The sequence below is a fragment of the Elgaria multicarinata genome, chromosome 19 (assembly GCF_023053635.1).
Source record: "Elgaria multicarinata webbii isolate HBS135686 ecotype San Diego chromosome 19, rElgMul1.1.pri, whole genome shotgun sequence".
Lineage (NCBI taxonomy): Eukaryota > Metazoa > Chordata > Lepidosauria > Squamata > Anguidae > Elgaria > Elgaria multicarinata.
The window spans coordinates 11,619,798-11,645,308 of record NC_086189.1 but is presented as its reverse complement, the minus strand read 5'-3'; the positions used below and the strand labels follow the sequence as shown (position 1 = coordinate 11,645,308).

The 25,511-nt window shown below is 43.1% G+C and overlaps 1 protein-coding gene across 1 annotated transcript in view; it reads right to left on the bottom strand.

The window, feature by feature from the left end:
- The window catches only part of TNFSF8 (TNF superfamily member 8), a 116,900-nt gene that overhangs the window by 55,218 nt on the left and 36,171 nt on the right, over window positions 1–25,511 (bottom strand). The window contains exon 4 of the mRNA XM_063144971.1: window positions 16,720–17,145. Within this exon, the coding sequence (XP_063001041.1) occupies window positions 16,720–17,145 (426 nt within the window). The remainder of the gene's footprint in view (window positions 1–16,719; window positions 17,146–25,511) is intronic.

Genomic DNA, 25,511 nt, shown 5'->3' with positions numbered 1-25,511 from the left:
GAACTGAGTGTGACTTACTTCTGAGAAAACATGACTAGGCTTGGCGCCAGTGAACAAACATCTGTGTTTGTGCAATAGTGTCTCTTGTTCATGTACATCTGCACTATATTCTGTACAGACTGCAGAGAGAAGCTGATATTAAGAACTTGGTTTTTTTGCGTTAGAGCAGTGGTTCCCAAAGTGGGCGGTACCACCCCTTGGGGGCGGTGTGATTGCATGGGGGGGGCGTTAGGAGGCAAAGGAGCGGCAGGGGGCGCTTGAGGTGGTCTTTTCTGAGAAGCGTCTCTCCAGAAGGTCTTAAAACCCAGGGACATTTTTATGGGAGAAGGTTGTTTGGTCCCAAGCCATATAGGGGAAGAATCCACATATGTATTAATACTGTTTAAGTAGAGTCCTTTCAACGGTGAATTGAAATGTTTCAAAAGCACCAATACGCTAATGAACAGACATACCCTGCTTGGTGTGCCCCGCCACGTTGGCTGCAAAACAGAGGCATTCCCTCGGCAAGCCTGCGGCGGGTGGTTCAGATTTTGAATAAATATTCAATTAATTGTTACGTTTTTGAATTTTATTGTTATTATCTTCCTTAGTGGGTCGTTGAAAACCGCTATTCTGAATAATGATTTTTATAGTGTAGGGTAGGGGGCACTGGGCATGAGTTTGTGGAACCAAGGGGGCGGTTACCTGAAAATGTTTGCGAACCACTGCGTTAGAGGAAAAATAGGTTGGGCCCCATTTTAAAATGTATTGTTTATATCTAATTGTTCTTAATTATTTTCATCTGCCTTTTACATAAAAACTTGCATTAGTCTGTGACCTCAATACACCATTCATTCATTCATTCTGTGTAAGGTTGTGCTGTAAGGCCACAATCCAATGTAAATTCTCAGAGCCTCTAGCACAAGCAGAGGCAAAGTACATGCCTTCTCTGCCTTTGCTGCCCCTCCCGCTCTGCACTGAATGATCGCAAGCCTTTGGCTGCATTCAGACAACACAATAGTCAACAGTGGGGTAACAATCAGCTTGACAGTTGTTTAGGGTGGCCCTATGAAAAGGAGGACCGGGCTCCTGTCTCTTTAACAGTTGCCTAGAAGAGGGAATTTCAGCAGGTGCCATTTGTATATATGGGGAACCTGGTGAAATTCCCTCTTCGTCACAAGAGTTAAAGCTGCAGGAGCTATACTAGAGTGACCAGATTTAAAAGAGGGCAGCTTTAACTGTTGTGATAAAGAAGGACTTTCACCAGGTTCTCCATATATACAAATGACACCTGCTGAATTTCCCTTTTCTATGCAACTGTTAAAGAGACGGGAGCCCTGTCCTCCTTTTTATATGGTCATATAAACCATATATATGGTATATAAATACACACACACACACACACACACATATATATATTTGTTTATCTCGAGGGTTCTCCCTGCACAACATGATAACATTGGATGAATTTGGCTGTCCTCTCTGTTAAAAGTGTAAGCAATCAGGACATATAACTTTCCAAGAAGCAGGCTCTGGAAGAACGGGAAGACTTGGCTACTTAAATTGCCAACTGGAGTGGCCCGGGAGCTCTGCCTTTAGAGGAAAAGCTCTGCTTGGAATCTCAGGTAGCTGCTTTTGAATCTGAATTTTGGGCTGCATTGATAGAAGTATAGCTTCCAAACCGCGCGAGGTCCTGGTTCCTCTCTATTCGGCCCTGGTTAGGCCTCATCTAGAGTATTGCGTCCAGTTCTGGGCTCCACAATTCAAGAAGGATGCAGACAAGCTGGAGCGTGTTCAGAGGAGGGCAACCAGGATGATCAGGGGTCTGGAAACAAAGCCCTATGGAGAGAGACTGAAAGAACTGGGCATGTTTAGCCTGGAGAAGAGAAGGTTGAGGGGAGACATGAGAGCACTCTTTAAAGACTTGAACGGTTGTCACACAGAGGAGGGCCAGGGTTAGGGTTTCACTAGGACATAGCAATAAACGAAAAGTTGACGCAGAAGTTAAGGACACATCAAGGGATAAAGAAAAGACATACTTTCAGGACAGACTGCCAAAAATATATCCAAGAAAAAGGAATGAAACAGAATGACTTTGGCAGAAGCCTATAGAAATCTGTGGGACTCCTAAAAAACAGATAATCAATAAATGAAATGGGAATTTAAAATTCCACCCTGGATAAGAAAATGAGATGAAAGATGTTAGAAGGAAAACTCTGTAATCACCTAAGTGTGAGGAGGGAATGGGGAGGGATATAGAATAAGCATTGATGCATAGCTTTACTTATTGTTTATCAATGTATTTTAAAAAAATAAAATTATATATATATATATATATATATATATATATATATATATATAGTTAGCAAATATTGCTTTGGACTACAAAATGTTTTAACTTGCTCTTTTTAGCTCTTCTACGAACACTTTGTACTTTGGTATTTCCTCTGGATAAGAGAAGTATTTTATTATGTTTCTGTATGAGTATGGCCTGATTGAATAATAAGCAATAAACTGTTGTTGTTGTTGTTGTTGTTGCTATAGCCACCAAGGTTAGGAATGGTTCACACAACACGCTAAGCCATAATGTTTAGATCAAAATGCTTAACCTCCGTGGCTTAGCATGTCATAAGAACATCAGAAGTGCCCTGCTGGGTCAGACCAAGGGTCCACCTAGTCCAGCACTCTGTTCACACAGTGGCCAACCAGCCATCTGCCAGGGACAAATAAGAAAGACATGTTGCAACAGCACCCTCCCACCCATGTTCCCCAGCAACTGGTGCACACAGGCTTGTTGTCTCGAATACTGGAGATAGCACACAACCATCAGGGCTAGTAGCCATGGATAGCCTTCTCCTCCTCCAGGAATTTATCCAACCCCCTTTTAAAGCCATCCAAATTGGTGGCCATCAGCACATCCTGTGGTAATGAGTTCCATAATGTAACTATGTGCTGTGTGAAGAAGTCCTTCCTTTTATTTGTCCTGGATCTCCCACCAATCAGTTTCATGGGAGGACCCCCGGTTCTAGTATTTTGAGAGAGGGAGAAAAACGTCGGCCTGTCCACATTCTGTCCACATCTGAACAGGGTCTAAATCTTTATCTGTGTGGTTTGGGAAGCAGGGCATAGGTCAGAAGTAGACCTTGAATCCTGCATGCAGAAAGTCACAGGCTTCCTCTCTTGCATCTAGGAAAAGTATCTCAGCAGTGAGTCCTGGAGATTCACCCAATGTTGGGCAAGACAAACTAAATGATTCAGTATAATGTAACTTCACAACTGGAGGAGCTATCACTCAGCAGGTTTACATGCCAAAGGGCTGCCCACCTTGAGTGTTGGCATCTCCACCTCTGGTGATCTCCAGCTGCAGGGTGGGGAAAGATCATATCTTGTTCTGACGTTGTTGAAACCATTGCACCAGAGTCTATAAAGAGATATCAAACGATTTCGTCTGAAGAAAGACACCAACAAGTTCAGTCATTTCCCTTTGCACTCCCACATCAGCCGTCTTGTATCTTCAAAGCTCTCTGGAGGAGTTAGTGGTTTCGGAGGGGAACTTAATTCCATCTGCATATTCCATCAGGAAACACTGCCTGGAAGGATGCTAACATTGCCGCCAGGAAATTAAGGCAAGCAATGCAGAGAGGCGGCTGCTTCCACCACATCTGGAATGTGTCCTAAATTCTTGCGTTCAGAGTAGCAACTCAGGTCTTAATAGTGGGATGGGCGAACTTGGCACTCTCCTCCACCGTTCCATTTTGTTGATGTACATAGGCGTGTGCAGCACATTTCATTAGGATGCACACACAAGGATATATTTTTTTAAAAGGCGAACATTTATTGAATACTCAATCATAAAGGACATTATTCTTATTTATTTATTTAACACTGTAGACACAGGCCTTTGCTAGACCTAGGGGAAAATCCAGGGGAGAGGCGGGGAGACTTCGCGTTATGAATACCGCGAAATCTCGCCCTCGTTTACATGCGAGCCACGACGAGCTCAAGAAGAGAGCCGTCGCGCCCGTCATTTTTTAATTTTTAAAGGAGCCGGCAGCACACAAGTGCTCGAGCGACTCAGCGACCTTTTAAAAAGGTTCCCCACTCCCCCCACCCTAGCCCCGATGGGCTCAGCACTCCTGGGGAGTGCTGTGCCCTGTGCGCGGCTCCCGGCTACGCGAGAGTAACCACGCTGTTGTGGGCTGTAGCTGCTCAAGCATCCCCAAAGAGTCAATTATTAGATTGTAAGCCTATGTGGCAGGGCCTTACTATTTACTGTTTTACTCTGTACAGCACCATGTACATTGATGGTGCTATATAAATAAATAAATAAATAATTAATAATAATAATAATAATAATAATAATAATAATAATAACAATAATAATAATACTAAGGGATGTTCTTAGGCCAATCCACAAAGCTTTACTGCAAACAATTAACACTTCTGTAACATAAACTAGGCACCTTTATGGGAAAATTCTTTCTGGGGTGTGAAATTTTCAGGAAGATTGGTGAAAGTCTTTCAGGAAGATTGGTGAAAGTCTTTCAGGAAGATTGGTGAAACTCTTTCAGGAAGATTGGTGAAATTTGGTGAAAGTCTTTCAGGAAGATTGGTGAAAGTCTTTCAGGAAGATTGGTGAAAGTCTTTCAGGAAGATTGGTGAAAGTTTTTCAGGAAGATTGGTGAAACTCTTTCAGGAAGACTGGTGAAAGTCTTTCAGGAAGATTGGTGAAAGTCTTTCAGGAAGATTGGTGAAAGTCTTTCAGGAAGATTGGTGAAACTCTTTCAGGAAGATTGGTGAAATTTGGTGAAAGTCTTTCAGGAAGATTGGTGAAAGTCTTTCAGGAAGATTGGTGAAAGTTTTTCAGGAAGATTGGTGAAACTCTTTCAGGAAGATTGGTGAAAGTCTTTCAGGAAGATTGGTGAAAGTCTTTCAGGAAGATTGGTGAAACTTTTTCAATTTTCATAAAGTTATCCCACCCCGTGATTTCCATTTAGCTTTATGGAATACATATTGTACTGATTGTGTTATCTGTTGGAGACACTACTGTGCCTCCAATAATTTTTGCAAACCATTTCCCCCATATAATGAGGTTGTAAATGTTATTTTTCAGTAGCATATGCAGTTATGTGCACATTTTTTGGCTTGAGAACTCTACTGCATAACTCACAAAAGTGCATATTTCGAAGGGTACCTCTGTTTTGTACCGCAGATTGGTTTGAAAGCTTAAAATCGGACAAGTTTGCATTAAAATACAAACTGAACAAATCCCCCCCCCCGACCCATGATTGCACTTATTTCCTGCATTGCAGCTTCCGAAAAGGCTTCTGTTTGGCCATGGTGTGAGACAGGATGCTGGAATAGATAGGTCTAATCCAGCAGGGCTATTCTTATGTCATTGCTTTTATTGAGTTTACAGGCTCCAGCAGGTTCCATGGCATGTAACTCACCATCACGAGAAATCTCCCTTGCTAATACAAGGGAAACCTTCTCAGGGCAGCAATATGACCTTAGACTGAAAGTGCCTGAACAGGTGTGGAATGTGGTGGGTGTTCATTTGTTAATAAGCAGTGAAAGTTATCTAACTAACCCAGAGCGGTAAGTAAATACACTTCTTGGCATCTGAACCTGCTTCCTCTCACTATTGCATCATTGTTGAATCCAGGTTCATTCCTGGCTGCTGTTATTTCCTGCCTTGGATAAACGTAAAAGCAAATGCAGATATTTGCAGGGATAGGTTGTTTGTTATTTGGGGGATAGAGGTTGAAGGAGGAGTTGAGAATAGGATTGGTAGATAAAAAAAGGAGCAATAACTTCAGTGTTTTATTGAACATGCACAAACACATCTGATCTACTGTTTTGTGTATTTATTTATTTTATTTTATTGTTACATTTATATATCGCCCCATAGCCAAAGCTCCCTGGCTGGTTTACAAAAGTTAAAAACAATGAACGTTAAAAGCAGATATACAAAATTTTAAACCACCAAAAGTTTTAAAAAACAATATCCATTTAAAACAATTATTCTCGGGTCAATTAAAAACTCAGCGTATGCTGTTAAATGCTGTTAACTGCCTGGGAGAAGAGAAAAGTCTTGACCTGGCACTGAAAAGATAACAACGTTGGCGCCAGGCGTGCCTCATTGGGGAGATCATTCTATAATTGGGGGGCCACCACCGAAAAGGCCCTCTCCCTTGTTGACATCCTCCGAGCTTCCCTCGGAGTAGGCACTCGGAGGAGGACCTTAGAGGTTGAGCGCAGTGAGCGGGTAGGTTCTAAAGTGTTTTTAAAGGTTTTAAAGTGTTATTAAGAAATCATCTTTCTTTGTTCATTAACATTCAGTGTGCCATCGATCATTCAGGATAGTCAATGTGAGGCAAAAGGTGGCAGCAGAACGGAGAGTTGTCAAAGTCTGTAAGGAAAGCAGTTTTTCTTTGATCTGGGCTTGAAAGTGTATAAGGGCAAACTTTGAAATGAAAGGATAAACCCTCTCTTAGATATCACAAACGTACCCATAGCCTCAGGGAAGGGATTCCCTAGGGGAGGGGTGCTTGCGGTGACCATATGAAAAGATGGACAGGGTTCCTGTATCTTTAACAGTTGTATTGAAAAAAGAAATTTCAGCAGGTGTCATTTGTATATATGGAGAACCTGGGGAAATTTCCTCTTCATCACACCAGTTAAAGCTGCCCTCTTTTAAAGCTGGTCACTCTAGTATAGCTCCTGCAGCTTTAACTGTTGTGATGAAGAGGGAATTCCACCAGGTTCTCCATATATACAAATGACACCTGCTGAAATTCCCTTTTCTATGCAACTGTTAAAGATACAGGAGCCCTGTCCTCCTTTTCATAGGGTCACCCTAGGGGTGCTATGAATGGAATGGACACAGGGGGTCAGAAGCTGCGCTGAGATTTAACTGATGGCTGGCAGCATCTTAACCATTCATTTATTTACAATATTTATATACCACTCAATATCTAAAACAGATTCCAAAGCGGTGAACATAGGTATAAACAGTCAAAAGAAAGAAGATTTGAAAAAAGCAAATTAAAATTGTTTAATTTAAAAACAAAGGAACCAGAAAAATGGAGGCAAGTCAGTTGAGGAAAACTTTTCCAAACAGAGTTGATTTCAGGAGGCGCCAGAAGCAGGCTAGGGTTGGCTAGGATGACCATATGAAAAGGTGCCCAGTCCGTGGCTTCCCCCAGCTACTTGCGAGTAAGCGAGCAGCCGGGAAAAGCCATGGAAGTCGCTAGACTTTCCGCAGCCCTGGCCTCAAGCCGGGGCTGCGGAAAAGCCAGGCCATAAGCGAATCCGCTTACCCTGGCTTAAGGGAGGCGTTAGCCCAGCCTGACCCCAGAATCCCCTGTGCGTCATCTGGATGCACAGGAGGGAGACCGGGCCTCACACCGCCCTAACGCCTCGTCTAGCAACGGCCTAAGGCTGCTACAAAATAGAATAAGCTCTGATGTTTTACAGGAGAGATTAAAAACACTCTTGGTGTACGTTCAACACCAGCATCTTCAAAACAATGAATCACTCGTCGGGCTTTACACATCGCTGAAGGCCCCCTCCCCCCCGGGCCCGCCTGCTGTACATTGTATATCACTGAGTCAGCAACATCTCTAGCTTACACTGGCTTCCGAAACAGGGTGTGGTAGTGCCTGTGACTGTAACATCATCTCGGCTGTTTTTAAAATAAAATAAAATTGTGCAATGCAATCCCGTTTATGCCTACTCAGAAGTGAGTCCCATTGTGTTCTATGGGGTTTAGCCCCAGACATGTGTGCATATGGACTGCAGCAGTAATTTCATCTGCCTAGTCTTCGTACTGTACTTGCAAACAAGGTTTCATAGGCGTGCGCAAGGTGTGTGCCAGGTGTGTCCAGGCACACCCTAATGTCTCAAGCAAGCAATAAGTGCTGAATGGAAGGGACCATTGAGTTGGGATCCAGAGGGGGATCCATACGCAGTGAGAACGGCCCTCTGGCTGCCCTCCAGCTGCTCTTCTGCCAGCCAAAGAACTGCTGCCTCCAGGAGAACACCATTGCTCCATTGTGTAGCAACGAGGGACAGGGCCTTTTCAGTGGTGGCCCCCAGACTATGGAATGATCTCCCTGACGAGGCTCGCCTGGCACCAACGCTGCTATCTCTCCGGCGCCAGGTTAAGACTTTCCTCTTTGCCCAGGCATAGGGCGGCACATCTTCATCACCCACATGTTTAGTTTTTTTTAAACGGTTTTTAATGCTTTATATGTGTATGTTCTGTGTTTTAGAATTTTAAATTTTGCATAATCGTTTTTATCTTAATTTTAGAATTTCTGTAAACCGCCCAGAGAGCCCTGGCTATGGGAGTGGTATATAAGTGCAATAAATAAATAAATAAAATATTGCTCCTGACAGCAGGAATGAAAAGGAATCGCTTTGCTGGGAGTAGGAATCAAAGTCTATAGTGTTTAATAAATAAATGAATAAAAATAATGTCCTTTATTATTGAGCGTTCAATAAATGTTTGTCTTTAAAAATAATAATCCATAGGTGCGCACCCTAATGAAATGTGCTGCGCACAACTATGCAAGGTTTACAACACTTTCATAAGAACAGAAGAAGACCCATGCTGGATCTGACTAAAGGCCTCACTGTCATGGCTAACCCTACTGCCCCTGTTTTGGGAGAAGGTGTTTCAGGTAGTCAATCAGAATCCGATTCGGACCTAGAGGAGGAGGCGCCAGACACCAGCCAGCCTGTCCCAGTGGGGGAGGAAGCTCTCACAGGCGATTCCCCAGCTGGGAGTCAGCCCTCTCCAGAGCTTATCTCCTCAAGGCCAAATCCTACACACTCGATGGGAAGTGAGCTTTCTTCTGGAGGAGAGCGCCCTGACAAGCTGGCTGATGCTAGGGTCCGCCAGAAGCTAAAACGCACAGAGCGGAAGGAAGGTGTGAGAAAGTCTGTCTGTCTAGGATTGCGCCAGAACCTGCCTCCGCACCAAGCTCTCTGAAGTTATGGGCATTTGGGAAGGGGCTTCCTGTTCTCCTTGGTTGGACAATTGTCTTGCTTAGTTTGCATAGTTTTGCCTAGGGGGACGTTTCCAAGAGATTAGACTCTCTTCAGGTGGAAGAGATGTTTGCTGCTTAATAAAAGCTTTGTGGATTACCTAGCAGGACTCGTCCTTGGTCTCCCATTGAAAGCATGAGCTCTCTGAGAAACACCACACTCACTAGTCCAGCATTCTGTTTTCACAGTGACCAACCAGGGGGTATTTACATGAAGCTTTTACTCCGGTTCTACTCCATGCTCAAGCCAATAGTTTCAGATGACGCACACCTCTCTCCATAGCTAGTGCGGCGTTTCTTGCCCTAAATCCAGTTCCCCCCCACAAACGAATTTTGTGACAGGTTTTCCTATCATTGCGGATTCAGTGCAGTTTGGGAGTCTGTGTGATCTCCGCTAGCTTTGATGAGGATGGAAGCAGCTCTGATTGGCCAAAGAGACAGTTGCATGGGGCGTGGGTGGGAATTTAAAAGATGGGGGATACTTGGCTCAGCAATACTACAAACGAGAAGGATCTTGGAATTGTTGTAGATCGCAAGCTGAATATGACCCAACAGTGCGATATGGCTGCAAGAAAGGCAAATGCTATTTTGGGCTGCATTAATAGAAGTATGGCTTCCAAATCACGTGAGGTACTGGTTCCTCTCTATTCGGCCCTGGTTAGGCCTCATCTAGAGTATTGCATCCAGTTCTGGGCTCCACAATTCAAGAAAGACACAGACAAGCTGGAGCGTGTTCAGAAGAGGGCAACCAGGATGATCAGGGGTCTGGAAACAAAGCCCTATGAAGAGAGACTGAAGGAACTGGGCATGTTTAGCCTGGAAAAGAGAACATTGAGCATCAGAGGAGCGAAGAGCACGAGCGGGGCAATAGTGTGAGATGAGAGAGGAAATAAATAAATAATAATAATAATAATAATAATAATAATAATAATAATAATAATTCTGCTGCAGTGGGGTATGAAATTTGGGCTGTGAACCCAGGTGCACACATAGTTGTGCCTCAGTTTAATAAAGCTGCTCTGAGAACATTTTTTTCAAGGAAAAGAAACCGGCCTCCTCTTCCATGTTTACTTCTACTAAAGCCAGCAGAAAAATTCTGTTGTCTGTACTGGCAAAGAAAGAGCTGATTTACACATGACTCTCAGTTGAGTTCATCCTACGAGACAGGCCTCGTTGCGTTATTCCTGGCCCGGTTGCAACATATTTTGGGTTGTCTCCAAAGACGTAAGCAGAATTCAGAATGGAGTGGGAGGGAAAAGGCTATTCCTAGCTTTGCTGTGAATGAGGCAATGGCATGAGAGTGAGGAAGTTCTGGCCTAAGCATGCCAAACGCATGAACCGCTGCACAACACAACCTGTTGCTCCCACTAGTCGGAGCATGTGTTGGCTTCCTGCTGTGCCAAGCTACGCAATTGCCCACTCACGCTGCTGCGCTGTCATGAAGTGAAACTGGGAATCAAAGCAAAGCCAAGCAATGGCGTAATTGTCCAAATGCGGAGGAGGAGGAGGAAGAGGAAGGGAGGTTGTCTCCAGGGAAAAAAACCACTGATTTTACTTCCTCACAGAAACAAAATAGTCAGTTGACTGGATAAGATGTTCGGCAGTTTCTCCCTAGCATCATCGTCCAATCCAGAGTTTGAATTAGGAAGATGCCTTATACAAAACTAGCCCCTTGGTTTACAAGCCCAGTATCATCAACACTGTGTGCCGGCTGCACCCATTCCTAGAAGTGTCGGACCTGGCCACGGTGACACATGCCTTAGTTACATCCCGATTGGATTACTGTAACGCGCTCTACGTGGGGCTGCCTTTGAAGAGTGTTCGGAAACTCCAGTTGGTTCAAAGAGCTGCAGCCAGATTGTTGACCGGGGCTGGGCAGGGTCTACACTACTGCTTATAACGGTTTATAATGGTTATGACAACTGTTCAGGCCCAGGACACATTACATATACAGTTTTCATACCATTTTAAAAGTGTTATATCTTGCTTGATGTAGATCGGTTACAGGGAGCATACAACTCCCCTGTTAAAACAGCTCCACTGGCTTCCAGTCTGTTTCCAGGCATAATTCAAAGTGCTGGTTATGACCTATAAAGCCCTATATGGCTCAGGTCCAGGTTTTCTGACAGACCGTATTCTCCCTTATGAGCCTGCCCGTGCTTTGAGATCTTCTGGAGAAGCCCTTCTTTCAGTCCCACCATCTTCACAGGCACTCTTGGTGGGAACATGGGAAAGGGCCTTCTCGGTGGCTGCTCCGGTGCTCTGGAACTCTCTTCCCGGGGAAGCTAGGCTGGCTCCCTCCTTGATGGGCTTTCGGAAGCAGGCAAAAACTTTTTTGTTCCAGCAGGCCTTTGGAGAATAATCTGGCCCTCCATCTATGTTAACAACTTATAATTTTTTCATGTATTTTAAACGTTTAATGTTTTAATATTGTGGGTTTTTTGTGTACATTTCTTTTCTAGGTTTTACAATGTATGTTTTAAACTTTGTAAGGCCGCCATGAGTCCCAGTATTGGGCAAAAAGTGTGATACAAATAAATATAACAATGACAACGACAACGCCGCCGCCGCCGACCGGCAGGTGCTCTCCAGGGGTTTCAAGCAGGATTCTTTCCCAGCCCTTCCTGGAGTTGCAGGGACTCGAACCTGGGACCTCCTATATGCAAAACAGATGCTCTACCACTGAGCTACAGCCTCTCCATACTGTAGCTAATAATTATTGGGGCCTTGCTCTCTGGTCCCCTTACCTTTTGTGATGTCCCTATTACCCACTGTATTTAGATGACTTATGGGTGTACTGGGGTATAGTTTTGCTAAAATTGGAAGGGGTTCAAATGGGGCTGGCTAATTTCACTTTGGGGGCCCCTAGCATTCCCTCGGAAATTAAGCCCTGATCCAACCACCAGTGCTAAAGACCAATTGCCAAAGTAGCTTGATGAACGCTTGCAACCATCCGGGTTGACTCTCTGCCTTCCTAATGTAAGAAGAGTCCCAGGGTACCTCTTCTGTATCTGGTCAAGAGGGCAGGGCTCCTGCAGCTTTAACTGCTGTGATGAAGAGGGAATTTCACCAAGTGCTTCACGCATACAAATGAAATGCTGAAATTCCCTTTTCTATACCACTGTTGAAGATACAGGAGCCCTGTCCTCCTTTCCATATGATCACCCTACCATCACATCTTCTGATATTGCTAGGGTGACCCTATGAAAAGGAAGACAGGGCTCCTGTATCTTTAACAGTTGCACAGAAAAGGGAATTTCAGCAGGTGTCATTTGTATATATGGAGAACCTGGTGAAATTCCCTCTTCATCACAACAGTTAAAGTGCAGGAGCTATGCTAGAGTGACCAGATTTTAAAGAGGGCAGCTTTATCTGCTGTGATGAAGAGGGAATTTCACCAGGTTCTCCATATATACAAACGACACCTGCTGAAATTCCCTTTTCAGTACAACTGTTAAAGATACAAGAGCCCTGTCCTCCTTTTCATATGGTCACCCTAGATATTGCAAGCCCATGGCCAAGGACTGTCTCATTTTTATTTATTTGTAAACTGCTCTTGAGAGCCTGCTCTACTGAAGAATGAAGTATAAGTAAATGATTTGAGTAAATAAATAAGTGAACATTCCTTTTAGGTGGTGTTCTGCATGCATCAGTAAAACACACACACGAAGAATCCTGATGCAACCAATGGTCCCAGTTGCATCATAAATGATCTGGAATTAGGAGTGAGCAGTGAAGTGGCCAAGTTTGCAGATGATACCAAATTATTTAAGCTGGTTAAAACAAAATGAGATTGTGAGGAGCTCCCAAAGGATCTCTCCAAGTTGGGAGAGTGGGCATCCAATTGGCAGATGCGGTTCACTGAAACTTGATGGGATGGTGCCCATGACCGGAATAAAGCAATGGAAGTGTATGACTTCTTCAAAAAGGGCAGAAGAAATGGAAAAGGAGGCAGAGTCACACAATATGTTAAAAGTACTCATCGCTGCACAGAAATACAGGCTGATGAGCCTCGATGGAGACAAGCTGGAGCGTGTTCAGAGGGCAACCAGGATGATCAGGGGTCTGGAAACAAAGCCCTATGAAGAGAGACTGAAAGAACTGGGCATGTTTAGCCTGGAGAAGAGAAGATTGAGGGGAGACATGATAGCACTCTTCAAATACTTGAAAGGTTGTCACATAGAGGAGGGCCAGGATCTCTTCTCGATCCTCCCAGAGTGCAGGACACGGAATAACGGGCCCAAGTTAAAGGAAGCCAGATTCCAGCTGGACATCAGGAAAAACTTCCTGAGTGTTAGAGCAGTACGACAATGGAATCAGTTACCTAGGGAGGTCGTGGGCTCTCCCACACTAGAGGCCTTCAAGAGGCAGCTGGACAACCATCTGTCAGGGATGCTGAAAGGTGGATTCCTGCACTGAGCAGGGGGTTGGACTCGATGGCCTTGTAGGCCCCTTCCAACTCTGCTATTCTATGACTCTATGGTAGCCCCATCAAGAGCATCTTGATTAAAAGGAATAAAAAGAACATGGTAGTCATAGAATCATAGAATAGAGGAGTTAGAAGGGGCCCATAAGGCCATCGTGTCCAACCCCTGCTCAATGCAGGAATCCACCCTAAAGTATCCCTGACAGATGGTTGCCCAGCTGCCTCTTGAATGCAGTTGGAGTCTACAAGGATGAAACTTTTGTTTTTTGGGTGGTAGTGAGGAGGCTTCATTTAAAAAAACACCCTCAACCCTCTTGATATTTTTCCTGAATTCAGAGAAAGTGAAGCCGGTCATAACTCTAGAGGAAGGTGCATTGTAGAATTTGGGAGGAGAAAACCCATTCTTGTATGTCCATCTAGATAGCAAATTGCCATCATGGCTAGAAGCTTTATCCTCCATGGATTTTTCCAATCCCTCTTTAAACCATCTAATCCTTACCGTAGCTTTGGACATTGGACTTCCTTTTGAACGTCCTCAGTCTCCCACAAATACATTTTCTAAAGTCAGGATAGAGGGAAACATTCATTTGGTTCACACTGAAATTTGCACTTCCCCAACCAATATGCAAACCGAAATGCAGTTATCCTTATGGAGTGTCACATCTCCAAATTTTGCAGTGCAGTTCTCCGATTAAAAAAATGCATACAAAAGTACAGATTTTGTAGGAAAATGTGCAGAAAATGAGCATGTTAGTGAAAAAGGTAGAGAAAAAATGTATGGGGGAAACACGGTGTGCAAAAATCTGTAGTTTAGGAAAAATGCACGCACGATTGTTTGTGCTGACCTTTTAACAAATGTAATATTGGGAATAAGAAGAAATCGAGGGAAACTGATAAATTCATGCAGCATTACTTTCAGTAAACATGAGAATGACCTGAAAATAGCCTGAAAACATACAACAAATCTGTCAGTCTTCATTTCCAAGGCTCCTTTTTTATAATAAGTGACTAACATGGGAATCAACTACACCCAGAAGGCCATTTTTAAAGGCTATACTTAAGACAGTTGTAAATACGAACTATTAACCTTGCGGATTCCAAAGTTCTCAGTTTCAGGAAATATAAATGAAATGAAGGAAGCTGGAACTATGGAACAAGCACTGACAATAAAGTTGGCTGGAACCAGTGAAACCATTAGGTAATTTGAGGCTGTGAATTTAATGGTTTTACAACGCTGCATTGGAATGTAAAGTGTACTTTAAAAGGTGGATAATCTGGCTGCGATGCACTTGAGGACCTTCCTGTGAATTCTTCCCGAGTCATCAGCTCCCAAATCTTGCTACAATTGCATCACTGAAAAGGAAGGTGACAGCATCTCAGCGAGACAGGAAGCATGAGCCCAGCCCCACTATAAAGAAAGCCGGAGGCTTTGCACACAAAAGTGAAAGTACCAGTTGAGTCACTGAGATGTGGGTGTCAAGAAAGATATCTTCACACTAAATTGAATATCCTGAGTGGAGTTGTTTTCTTTTTAAAGGGCCAAAGTCTCTTAAGCTGACCTGAAACAACTGGGCATGTTTAGCCCAATTTGTAAATTGTTCCCCCAAAACGTTCAAAATTGGGTGACGTTACGTTCAAATGGAGACTGAATGAATTTCTTTCTCCTCCTGAATTCTGCCTGTTTCAGAGCCAATCTCCTCCCCCAATGGTTGTAGGTCTACCTCTACATTGTACTGCTTTCGTCGCCAGCTGAAGACCTTTTTATTCACTCAGTATTTTAACACTTAATTTTAACTTAAATTTAAATTTTACTGTTTTAACTCTGTATTTTAATCTTATATCAACTTTGCTGTGTGGTTTTATCCTGGTTGCGCTTTTTATACTGTATTTCGTAATTGTGTTTTAAACTGTTGGGTGTTTTACTGTGGTTTTAATTTTTGTGAACCGCCCAGAGAGCTTCGGCTATTGGGCGGTATAAAAAATGTAATAAATAAATAAATATTTGAAAGTTCCTTCCTTTCTTCTTCTCCATCATTCCCATCACCCCTTCCTGATGCCTAGTGGGCCAAATGCAGACCTACAAGATGGTCAATCTGAACTGCTGGAATTTCCCCCTCACCCCAGGACTAACCCAGGCTATTGGCATGAGTTATGTATATCATGGAATCATAGAAGAGTAGAGTTGGAAGGGGCCTATAAGGGCTCCCTGATCATATGCTTGACTACATCAAGCTCTGTTCCCCAATTTATTTATTTATTTATTTATTACATTTATTACATTTTTATACCGCCCAATAGCCGAAGCTCTCTCAATTACAAATCTGGTGGCGGAAAAGCGAATGCCTGGATTCAGATGTCTCCTCCCTCGCCTAAGAACGTAAGAGGAGCAAATGGCCTACCAAAAGCGAGAGCCTGTGTGTTACGGAGAAACACTGTGGTGTAAGGGCATTGGAGAACCAGGTTCTAGTCCCCACTCAGCCATGGAAGCTCACTGGGTGACTTTGGGACTGATTCTCAGCTCAATCTACCTCACAGAGGATAACATGGAGAGAAAGGGGATGGTGTACATTGCCTCGGGTTTCTTGGAGGAAAAAAGGTGGGATATAGATGCAATAAATATCAAGTCCAGCATTTTGGCCAATCTATGGTAAGCTTATAGGCCCAACCTATTCGCAACCAGCAAGCATTCATTGCGTACTGAATGTAGGGAAGAATCATATCCGTAACTGTACCTGTTTCTGAGTTTCAGCCATTACAACTGCTGGACTCGAGACCTAATAGTTTCTCCCGAGGTGATACAGGCACCAATACGGGTAAGGTTCTCCACCCTTGCACTTACCTGGCAATGTCCCATTGAACTTAATGGGCCTTACTTCTTAGTCAACATACATCGGACTGTACTGCAAATCCTTCCGGCTGAAATCAATGACGGTGACAAATCCTTAATTTGGGTTGGATCATAACTTATATTTCCTCCAATAGTGTGTGTAGAAGGATATAAGAGACTGAGATTCTCCCACCCCACCCCAACAAATAAACCATCCACACTCTGTTTCCAGTGTAGTCTTTCCATATACCTTGTGTTCCTTCTTTAAGAATTGAAGTGACTTTGGCTTGGGCATAGCTGGTTCTGATGATGACGACATCAGTGACAATGAACAGCATAAAGATGATTATAATGATGATCAAGGATATCACAGCTCCTTCACAAGTGGCACAAATAAATGGCAGGTCCTCATTACGATTTTAATTAAAGATTACCAGGTACTCTGTTAATGAAGTAGCTCTGTTCTTCTTCGCCAGTGTACTTGAAGGCTGCTAAAACATTGTTTTTTGGGAAGGTGTCTACATCCAAATATCTGAATGGGTCAACATGAACCGCTATCAGATCCCCCTTATTCAGTTCCACCAGAAGACTGATGAAGCTGTCGCGGTTTATCCCTTCGCACAGCTCCTGAGAACTGCACAAATTGACGACCATTTCCTTCCTGGCAACGTTGTTGACAAGCAGTGTTATCTTGATGTCAATCACATCATTTTGACACTTGGCTTTGTAAAAGTACAAGTGGCAATAGATGAAATATGCTCCAGTCATCTGGATCACCAAATTTTCATCGGCCCACTGGATGTTGTGCAAAATGCCTTCAGAATTCCACTTCAGTTGTGATTGGTTGATTGGCTTTAACGCTGGAAAAACAAGGGATTGGGGGTGGGGGAAGAGAGAGAGCAACACCCCTTTTAAATACTAAATATATGACAAATATTATTTAAAAGCATGGCAATAAACTTATTGGCTTAATGTAAATTATTATTATTATTATTTATTTATCAATGTACATGGTGCTATACAGAGTAAAACAGTAAATAGCAAGACCCTGCCGCATAGGCTTACATTCTAATAAAATCATAATAAAACAATAAGGAGGGGAAGAGAACAGGCACAGGGTAGGGTAAACGGCACTAGGTAGGGTAAAACTAACAGTATAAAGTCAGAACAAAATCAAGTTTTAAAAGCTTTAGGAAAAAGAAAAGTTTTTAGCTGAGCTTTAAAAGCTGCGGTTGAACTTGTAGTTCTCAAATGTTCTGGAAGAGCGTTCCAGGCATAAGGGGCAGCAGAAGAAAATGGACGAAGCCTAGCAAGGGAAGTGGAGACCCTTGGGCAGGCGAGAAACATGGCATCAGAGGAGCGAAGAGCATGAGCGGGGCGATAGTGTGAGATGAGAGAGGAGAGATAGGAAGGAGCTAGACAGTGAAAAGCTTTGTAGGTCAACAGGAGAACTTTTTTAAATACTATTTTTATTGATTTTCAAGTAAGGACAAATACAATCAACACACAGAGTAAAAAGAAAACACTCAACGACAATACGAATGTTCCCACAGCACCACTATAAAAAAAGCATGGGTGTTCTTATCTTCAAGAAGCACTTAGTAAATATAGAAATCTGAACCAAATCTAAACTCTCTTGTACAGAAAAAAGATGCAGGTTAAGTTAGAACCTCTGACCAAAAGGATTCCTGAGTCAGTGGAAGTCTAGGTTCATCCGGGATTCATATTAATAAATGAGAAAGTCCAACCGGTTTTCCAAAAATGTGTCTGATGTTATTTCCCCTCTTGTTAACCTGCTATGTTGAGTCAATGGCCATAGCTAGACCTAAGGTTTATCCCTGGATCGTCCAGGGGTCAAACCTGTTCATCTAGGTGACACACAGGGGATCCAGTGCTCAGGCAGGGGCGAACCCTGGATGATCCCAGGATAAACCTTAGGTCTAGCTGTGGCCTCTGTATCATTTAAAGCTAGTTTCCAAATCTTATCAAACCAGTGTTGATGGTCAAAAGGTCTGTCGCTTTTCCAGAATTGGGCAATTTCCCACCTGGCTGCAACCAGCAAATGGGTGACCAAGGCTTTGGGAATAATGTTTCTATTGGCATCCCTAAAAATAGAAAGTAGAGCCAGTGCTGGATCAGTTTCTCCTTCAACATTAATGTTTGTAATGGTTTGGAAAACCCTTGACCAAAAAGTTTTGACCTGTTGACATTCCCACCAAGGCTTAATATAAACTTTATCACATGGAAAAATTGTGAACCCAATAGCAGTGTTGGTTCCAACATTGTTGAAGCATTGGGCAAGATGGCCTCTGTGCCCCCTCTCTGTGCTGGGGAGACTAGATGTCCAGGGAAAGAGCCTATAGCACACACATGCACAAATGGTTCAGTGTCAGGTAGAAAAGAGTCCTGTCCAGTACAGCAGGGGCATGCCTGGTAATGCAGGGTCTGGTTCATGAGAGCAGAGTCACAGCAAGTTAAGGAATGGTCAGGACCTTGGACAGCATACTACAGGTGATACTGACTAGATACTTCCCTTATAGGGATAGCTGTTGTCCCAGCAAGGAACTGTGAGCAACCAGGGTCTTAGGAAGGCTGTTCTGGTCCAGATATTTCAGAGGCTCTGCTCCTCTTGAAAGCTAGATTTAGCCCTGAAAGGGCCCATTTTTATTTATGTAACCACATACTCATATCCAGAGAATGCAAAGTCATTTATTTATTTATTTATTTCATTTTTCTACTGCCCAATAGCATAGAGTCACCTCCAGAGTCTGAGAAAGTCATCCTGTCTTCAGCTGAGCTGAAATTTCTCAGGAAGCATGTGTGTGTGTGTGATATCCCAACCCTTGAAAAAGATGGCCACACTGCACCCCCCCCCCAGATATTCACCATATTTTGATGGCCTCCATCATTTTTCTCTAGCAGTACCTTGGAATGACACTTGGGCTCTTTCTACACCTAAAGATTATCCCAGGCAAATGGAGGGGTCATCCCTGCCTGCTCCCAGGTTCCCCTGTGTGTCATTTGCATGCACAGGGATGATCCTGAGACGATCCCTAGAAAAAAGGCAGGTGTAGAAACGGCCTTGGTCTTGGGGGCATTGTGGAAGGTTTAGAAGTGTGTACTTTCAGATAAAATATGTTTGTGAATGCCATTTTGCGAGAAAATTATTCAAGAATGTCTCATTAAATATGTATCGAAATACATATGAAATATACACATTTTCATGCAGATTTCGAAAAAGAAATAGATGTGTCAATACAGAATTGAGATCGTACAGACTAACAAATGAACTAGGGATAGGCAAATTTGTCAATTCTGGTTTCTCTCTGTTTCTCTCTCTCTCTTTTCCTTTCTTCAAACTGTAGTTCATTCCGAACAGTGACAATCTTTCAGGTGTTAAGTTCAGTTTGTCCCAAACTTGCTTTTTGCGTAAAAAATAAATAAATGTATGCATTGTTATATGTATTTTTGCCTAATTGTTTGCAAGCAATTTCCTACTACAACACATTTTTTAATGTTACTTCCTTCCTTTATTTATTTATTTGATAGGTGGACTCCATTTCAAGATCCAGAGAGTTCAATCAAATCTTGTCTCAGACCAGATGGATAAAATTATACTGTCAATGGAAGATTTTTTTTTTTTTTTTTGCTTTATCCCCTGAAATATAGTCAAAGCAAAACAACCAGTTTCAAGGAGGTGGAAAACCCAGACTACAGATTGAGATGGAGGAAGGACAAGAGAGTAAATGCCAGGAACCTCTCTTTGACTGTTTCTACACCAACCTGAAAATGCAGGGTGGTCACAGCCGAGTCCCTGTGCATCCAAAATATGCACAAGGACTCCTGGGGGCAGGGGGGATGGGGGCAGGTTTCCCCAGGGATAAGTACTCCCTGGGAAAATCCAATTCTTCCTGTGGTCTCGGGATCATCCTGAGATCACGGGAGGTGTGGCCACCCATCCTGGCTTCTTCCCTCCTCCCTGTGAGTAGCAGGGAGCAGTTGAAGGAAGGAACCGGGCCAGGATGAATCACGGGCTGTGGGGGAGAAGGGTCAAGGCTTCTTTTTAAACTCACCTTTTGTTGGAGTGCATGTGCGCTCAGTTCCTTTAAAATATTTATTTATTTATTTATTTATTTATTTATTTAATTTCTATACCGCCCAATAGCTGAAGCTCTCTGGGCGGTTCACAAAAAGTTAAAAAATGGTGGGCGCGGCACCCTCCTTCCTCCCGCGATGACGTGCCCACATGTGGACTAAGGGGAAGTTCTAGCGATCAGGATCTACTGAGATCCTCTCCCCTCCCTCCCTCCCTTGCTCTACACCAGGCTGATGTAGAAATGGCCTTTCTTTCACTCCCTTCTCTTTACCTGGATGTTACCTGCTTGGAGTCATACGAATATTTTCCATGAGTTTGATAACATTATTATTATTATTATTATTATTATTATTATTATTATTATTATTATTATTATTATTTATATAGCACCATCAATGTACATGGTGCTGTACAGAGTAAAACAGTAAATAGCAAGGCCCTGCCGCATAGGCTTACATTCTATTAAAATCATAGTAAAACAATAAGGAGGGGAAGAGAATGCAAACAGGCACTGGGTAGGGTAAACAGGCACAGGGTAGGGTAAAACTAACAGTATAAAGTCCAAACAGCATCAGGTTTTAAAAACTTTAGGAAAAAGAACAGTTTTTAGCTGAGCTTTAAAAGCTGCGATTGAACTTGTGGATCTCAGATGTTCTGGAAGAGCGTTCCAGGCATAAGGGGCAGCAGAAGAAAATGGACGAAGCCGAGCAAGGGAAGTAGAGGCCCTTGGGCAGGCGAGAAACATGGCACCAGAGGAGCGAAGAGCACGAGCGGGGCAATAGTGTGAGATGAGAGAGGAGAGATAGGAAGGAGCTAGACCGTGAAAAGCTTTGAAGGTCAACAGGAGAAGTTTATATTGGATTCTGAAGTGAATTGGAAGCCAATGAAGAGATTTCAGAAGTGGAGTAACATGGTCAGAGCGGCGAGCCAAGAAGATGATCTTAGCGGCAGAGTGGTGGACAGAAACCAACGGACTGATGTGAGAAGAAGGAAGGCCAGAGAGAAGAAGGTTGCAGTAGTCCAACCGAGAAATAACCAGTGCATGAACAAGCGTCTTGGCAGAAGAGACAGACAAAAATGATCGAATCCTGGCAATATTATACAGGAAAAAACGACAGGATTTAGCTACTGCCTCGATATGAGGAATAAAGGAGAGCGAGGAGTCAAATATAAAGCCAAGACTACGAGCTTCCTTGACTGGAGTAAGCGTGACATCGTTGACAGTAAGAGAGAATGAGAGATGAGGAGAAGGTTTAGGAGGAAAAACAAGCAGTTCAGTCTTTGTCATATTAAGTTTCAAATGACGATGAAGCTGCCAAGCTGAGATATCTGAAATTCCCAGCTCAATGAAGCTGAACAAAAAGCTCCTTCACTGGATCTTGTATTTACTGTGTGGTTAGAGGGGAGGATGCAGGAGCTTATATTTGCCTTTTGATAAATTGTTGAAGGCACTAAAGGTAATATTTGGGTTTGCAAGAAAAATCAGGGCATCAAAACAACATGGGAATGAGTTTCCTGAACTCCCTTGCATATTAAACCGTTTGGAATAGCAAGGAAGGGTGTAACTACTTGTGAATCTCTAGGAAATCTTTACAAGGTGATATAAATTGTTGCAAGTTCTCTTATCACCCCTCCTACAGCTGAAGATGAAATGAGTCATGATTGAAAGTGAGGTAGAAGAAACCCTGAATTGTAATATCAATGTAAAAGCCAAAAGCTCCTTTTGCTAGGTGTGCAAAATACACAGAGAGGAGCTTGTAAATTTCACGTTTTATTTTTAAAGAAACGTAAAGCAAGAATGAAAGGAAGAATACCCAGAGTTGTTTTAGATTTCTTCTATTTCTCTTGTGGTTTTTGGTTTTAGCAATTGTTTTATTGTTTATTGTTTTATTGCTTCCCTGATGTGTCTGTGTATGCGATTTATGTTAATACATGTGCTTATGATGGGGTTTACCTCATTCTAGGATGGCTGTGGGTGAATTGTTTTAAGCTGAGATATATGGAGTTGGAGAAGAGAAGACTGAGGGGAGACATGAAAGCATTCTTCAAATACTTAAAAGGTTGTCACACAGAGGAGGGCCAGGATCTCTTCTCGATAATCCCAGAGGGCAGGACACGGAATAATGGATTACAGGAAGCCAGATTCCGGCTGGATATCAGGAAAAACTTCCTGACTGTTAGAGCAGTATGACAATGAAACCACTTACCTAGGGCGGTTGTGGGATCTCCCACACTAGAGGCCTTCAAGAGGCAGCTGGACAGCCATTGGTCAGTGATGCTTTAAGGAGGATTCTTGCGTTGAACAGGGGTAGGGTGTCCATATGAAAAGGAGGACAGGGCTCCTGTATCTTTAACGGTTGCATAGAAAAGGGAATTTCAGCAGGTGTCATTTGTATATATGGAGAACCTGGTGAAATTCACTCTTCATCACAGCAGTTAAAGCTGCAGGAGCTTTCCTAAAGTGACCAGATTTAAAAGAGGGCAGGGCAGGGAGGAGATGCAGTTGGACTACAACTACAACATATTATTAATGCATCTCTCAGGAAGGTTTTTCCCCCACCATATTTAAAAGAAGCAGTGGTACGGCCACTTCTAAAAAAGCCCTCCCTGGATCCCCTGGACCTTAATAATTACAGACCGGTATCAAATCTTCCATTTTTGGGCAAGGTGATGGAGAGGGCTGTTGTCTTCCAACTCCAAGCAGTCTTGGATGGTACAGATTTTCTAGACCCATTTCAAACTGGCTTTAGGGCAGAATACGGAGTTGAGACAGCTATGGTCGCCTTAGTGGATGATCTCCGCAAGAGCATTGACAGGGGGAGTGTGTCCCTGCTGGTACTTTTGGACCTTTCAGCGGCTTTCGATACCATCGACCATGGTATCCTTCTGGAATGCCTGAGGGGTTTCGGAATCGGGGGCACTGTGCTTCAATGGTTCCGGTCCTACCTCTCAGGTAGATTCCAGATGGTGATGCTTGGAAATAGTTGCTCCTCAAAAAAGGAGCTGTTGTATGGCGTAGCACAAGGTGCCATCCTATCCCTAATGCTGTTTAACATCTACATGAAACCGCTGGGAGAGATCATCCAGAGGCATGGGGCGGGGTGCTATCAGTATGCTGATGACACCCAAATATATTTCTCTATGCCTTCAATAACAGCATTAGCTAAGGATAGTGTGTCTCCTCTGAATGAGTGCTTGGAGGCGGTAATGGGCTGGATGAGGAAAAACAAACTGAAGCTGAATCCAGACAAAACAGAGGTGCTTGCTGTCAAGGGCTCTGACCTAGGTTTGGAGGTGTGTCAGCCAGTTCTGGATGGGGCTACACTCCCCCTGAAAGACTGTGTTCGCAGTTTGGGGGTGCTCCTGGATCCGTCGCTCCAAATGACAGCCCAGATGGATGCGACGGCCAGGAGTGCCTACTATCAGCTTCGGCTGATATGCCAGCTGCACCCCTTCTTAGAGTCAGAAGACCTAAAGACAGTAGTGCACACACTGGTAACCTCAAGGCTTGACTTCTGCAATGCACTCTACATAGGGCTACCATTGTACTTAGTTCGGAAACTTCAACTAGTTCAAAATATGGCAGCCAGGTTGGTCACCAGTACATTTAGGGGTGAGCATATTACCCCAACATTAAAATCACTCCACTGGCTGCCAATTAGTTTCCGGGAAAAGTACAAAGTGTTGGTCATTACCTTTAAAGCCCTAAATGGTTTGGGTCCAGGTTACCTGCAGGATCGCCTTCTCCCATATAGTCCGCCCCGCACAATCAGGTCCTCTGGGGTGAACTTACTTCAGTCAGCTAAAACTAGGCTGACATCAGTTTCCCAGAGGACCTTTTCTTCTGTCGCCCCCAGATTGTGGAATGGCCTGCCGAAGGAGATTCGTAAAATTAACTCTCTGTGTGATTTTAAGGCAGCTTTAAAGACTAGCCTTTTCCGGCAGGCCTATCCAGATCAATGTTAAATCATGAATTTTTAAGATGTATTGATTCCTGTTCTAATGTTGTTCCCCGCCTCGATCCAAAGGGAGAGGTGGGTAAGAAATAAATGTTGTTGTTGTTGTTATTATTATTATTATTATTATTATTATTATTATTACAAATGACACCTGCTGAGATTTCCTTTTCAATACAACTGTTAAAGATACAGGGGCCCTGTCCTCCTTTTCGTATGGTCACCCTAAGCAGGGGTTTGAACTTGATGGCCATATTATAGGCCCTTTCCAACTCTACTATTCTATGATTCTACAATTCTATAATACATTTTGGTAAAGTATTAGGGGTCAGAGGAAATTTGTCTGGATAGATGTGGAGCAACTTAAATCCCCAGCTTCTAAGTTTTGTAGATTAGACAACTTTCTTCTACCAAGAAATGTTTATCCTCATCTACAGAGTTTGTTGTGAACACTTTCAAAATTTTTGTGCTTTTAAGAAAGAATATATATGGGGGAATGAAAGAAAAGGTAGGGGATCTTGGGGTTCAAAGTCAACGTGACTGTAAAGAGAGAAGGAGGGAAAACCCCATAGAGAGTTTTGATTTAAGGACCTTGAAAGATCAGTGTTAGTTGATGTCTAAAAATAGAACACCCAATTAACAGTGATGGAGAAAGGGAAAAACACCTGACTAATTAAACAATATGTGTGTGGGGGGGGCGTGGGGGGGAGGCCACTAAAGGAACAAAATTATGAAAATACTTTCATGGAATATAGCAGGTTAGTTAAATAAGATCAGGGATAATGAATACATCACGCATTTGCCAAGCTTTCTAATCGTATGCCAACAGGAAAACTGGCTCCTTGAACCAAATAAAATTTATTATAAGGAATGTATTTCATATGTAGTGCCAGCAATAAAGACAGAAAAATGGGGCAGGTAGTAATTTTAATTTCAGTTGAGTTAGGAGCAACACTTGACATGTTAAAACTTAGGGAATGCTGTGAGATATTAGTTCTATTATTAATTTGGCCAAAGGGGAAACATCTGTCTTATGTATACAAGTGGTGCGAAGGAGCATTCTTTTAAAATTTGGGAGGAACTGGATGAAATATCCATTGTCTTCCACCAGATCCTCAAATAAGAACTAGCTAGAACTCTAAAGGAGGTATCCAAGGTACTGAACCTGACCCCC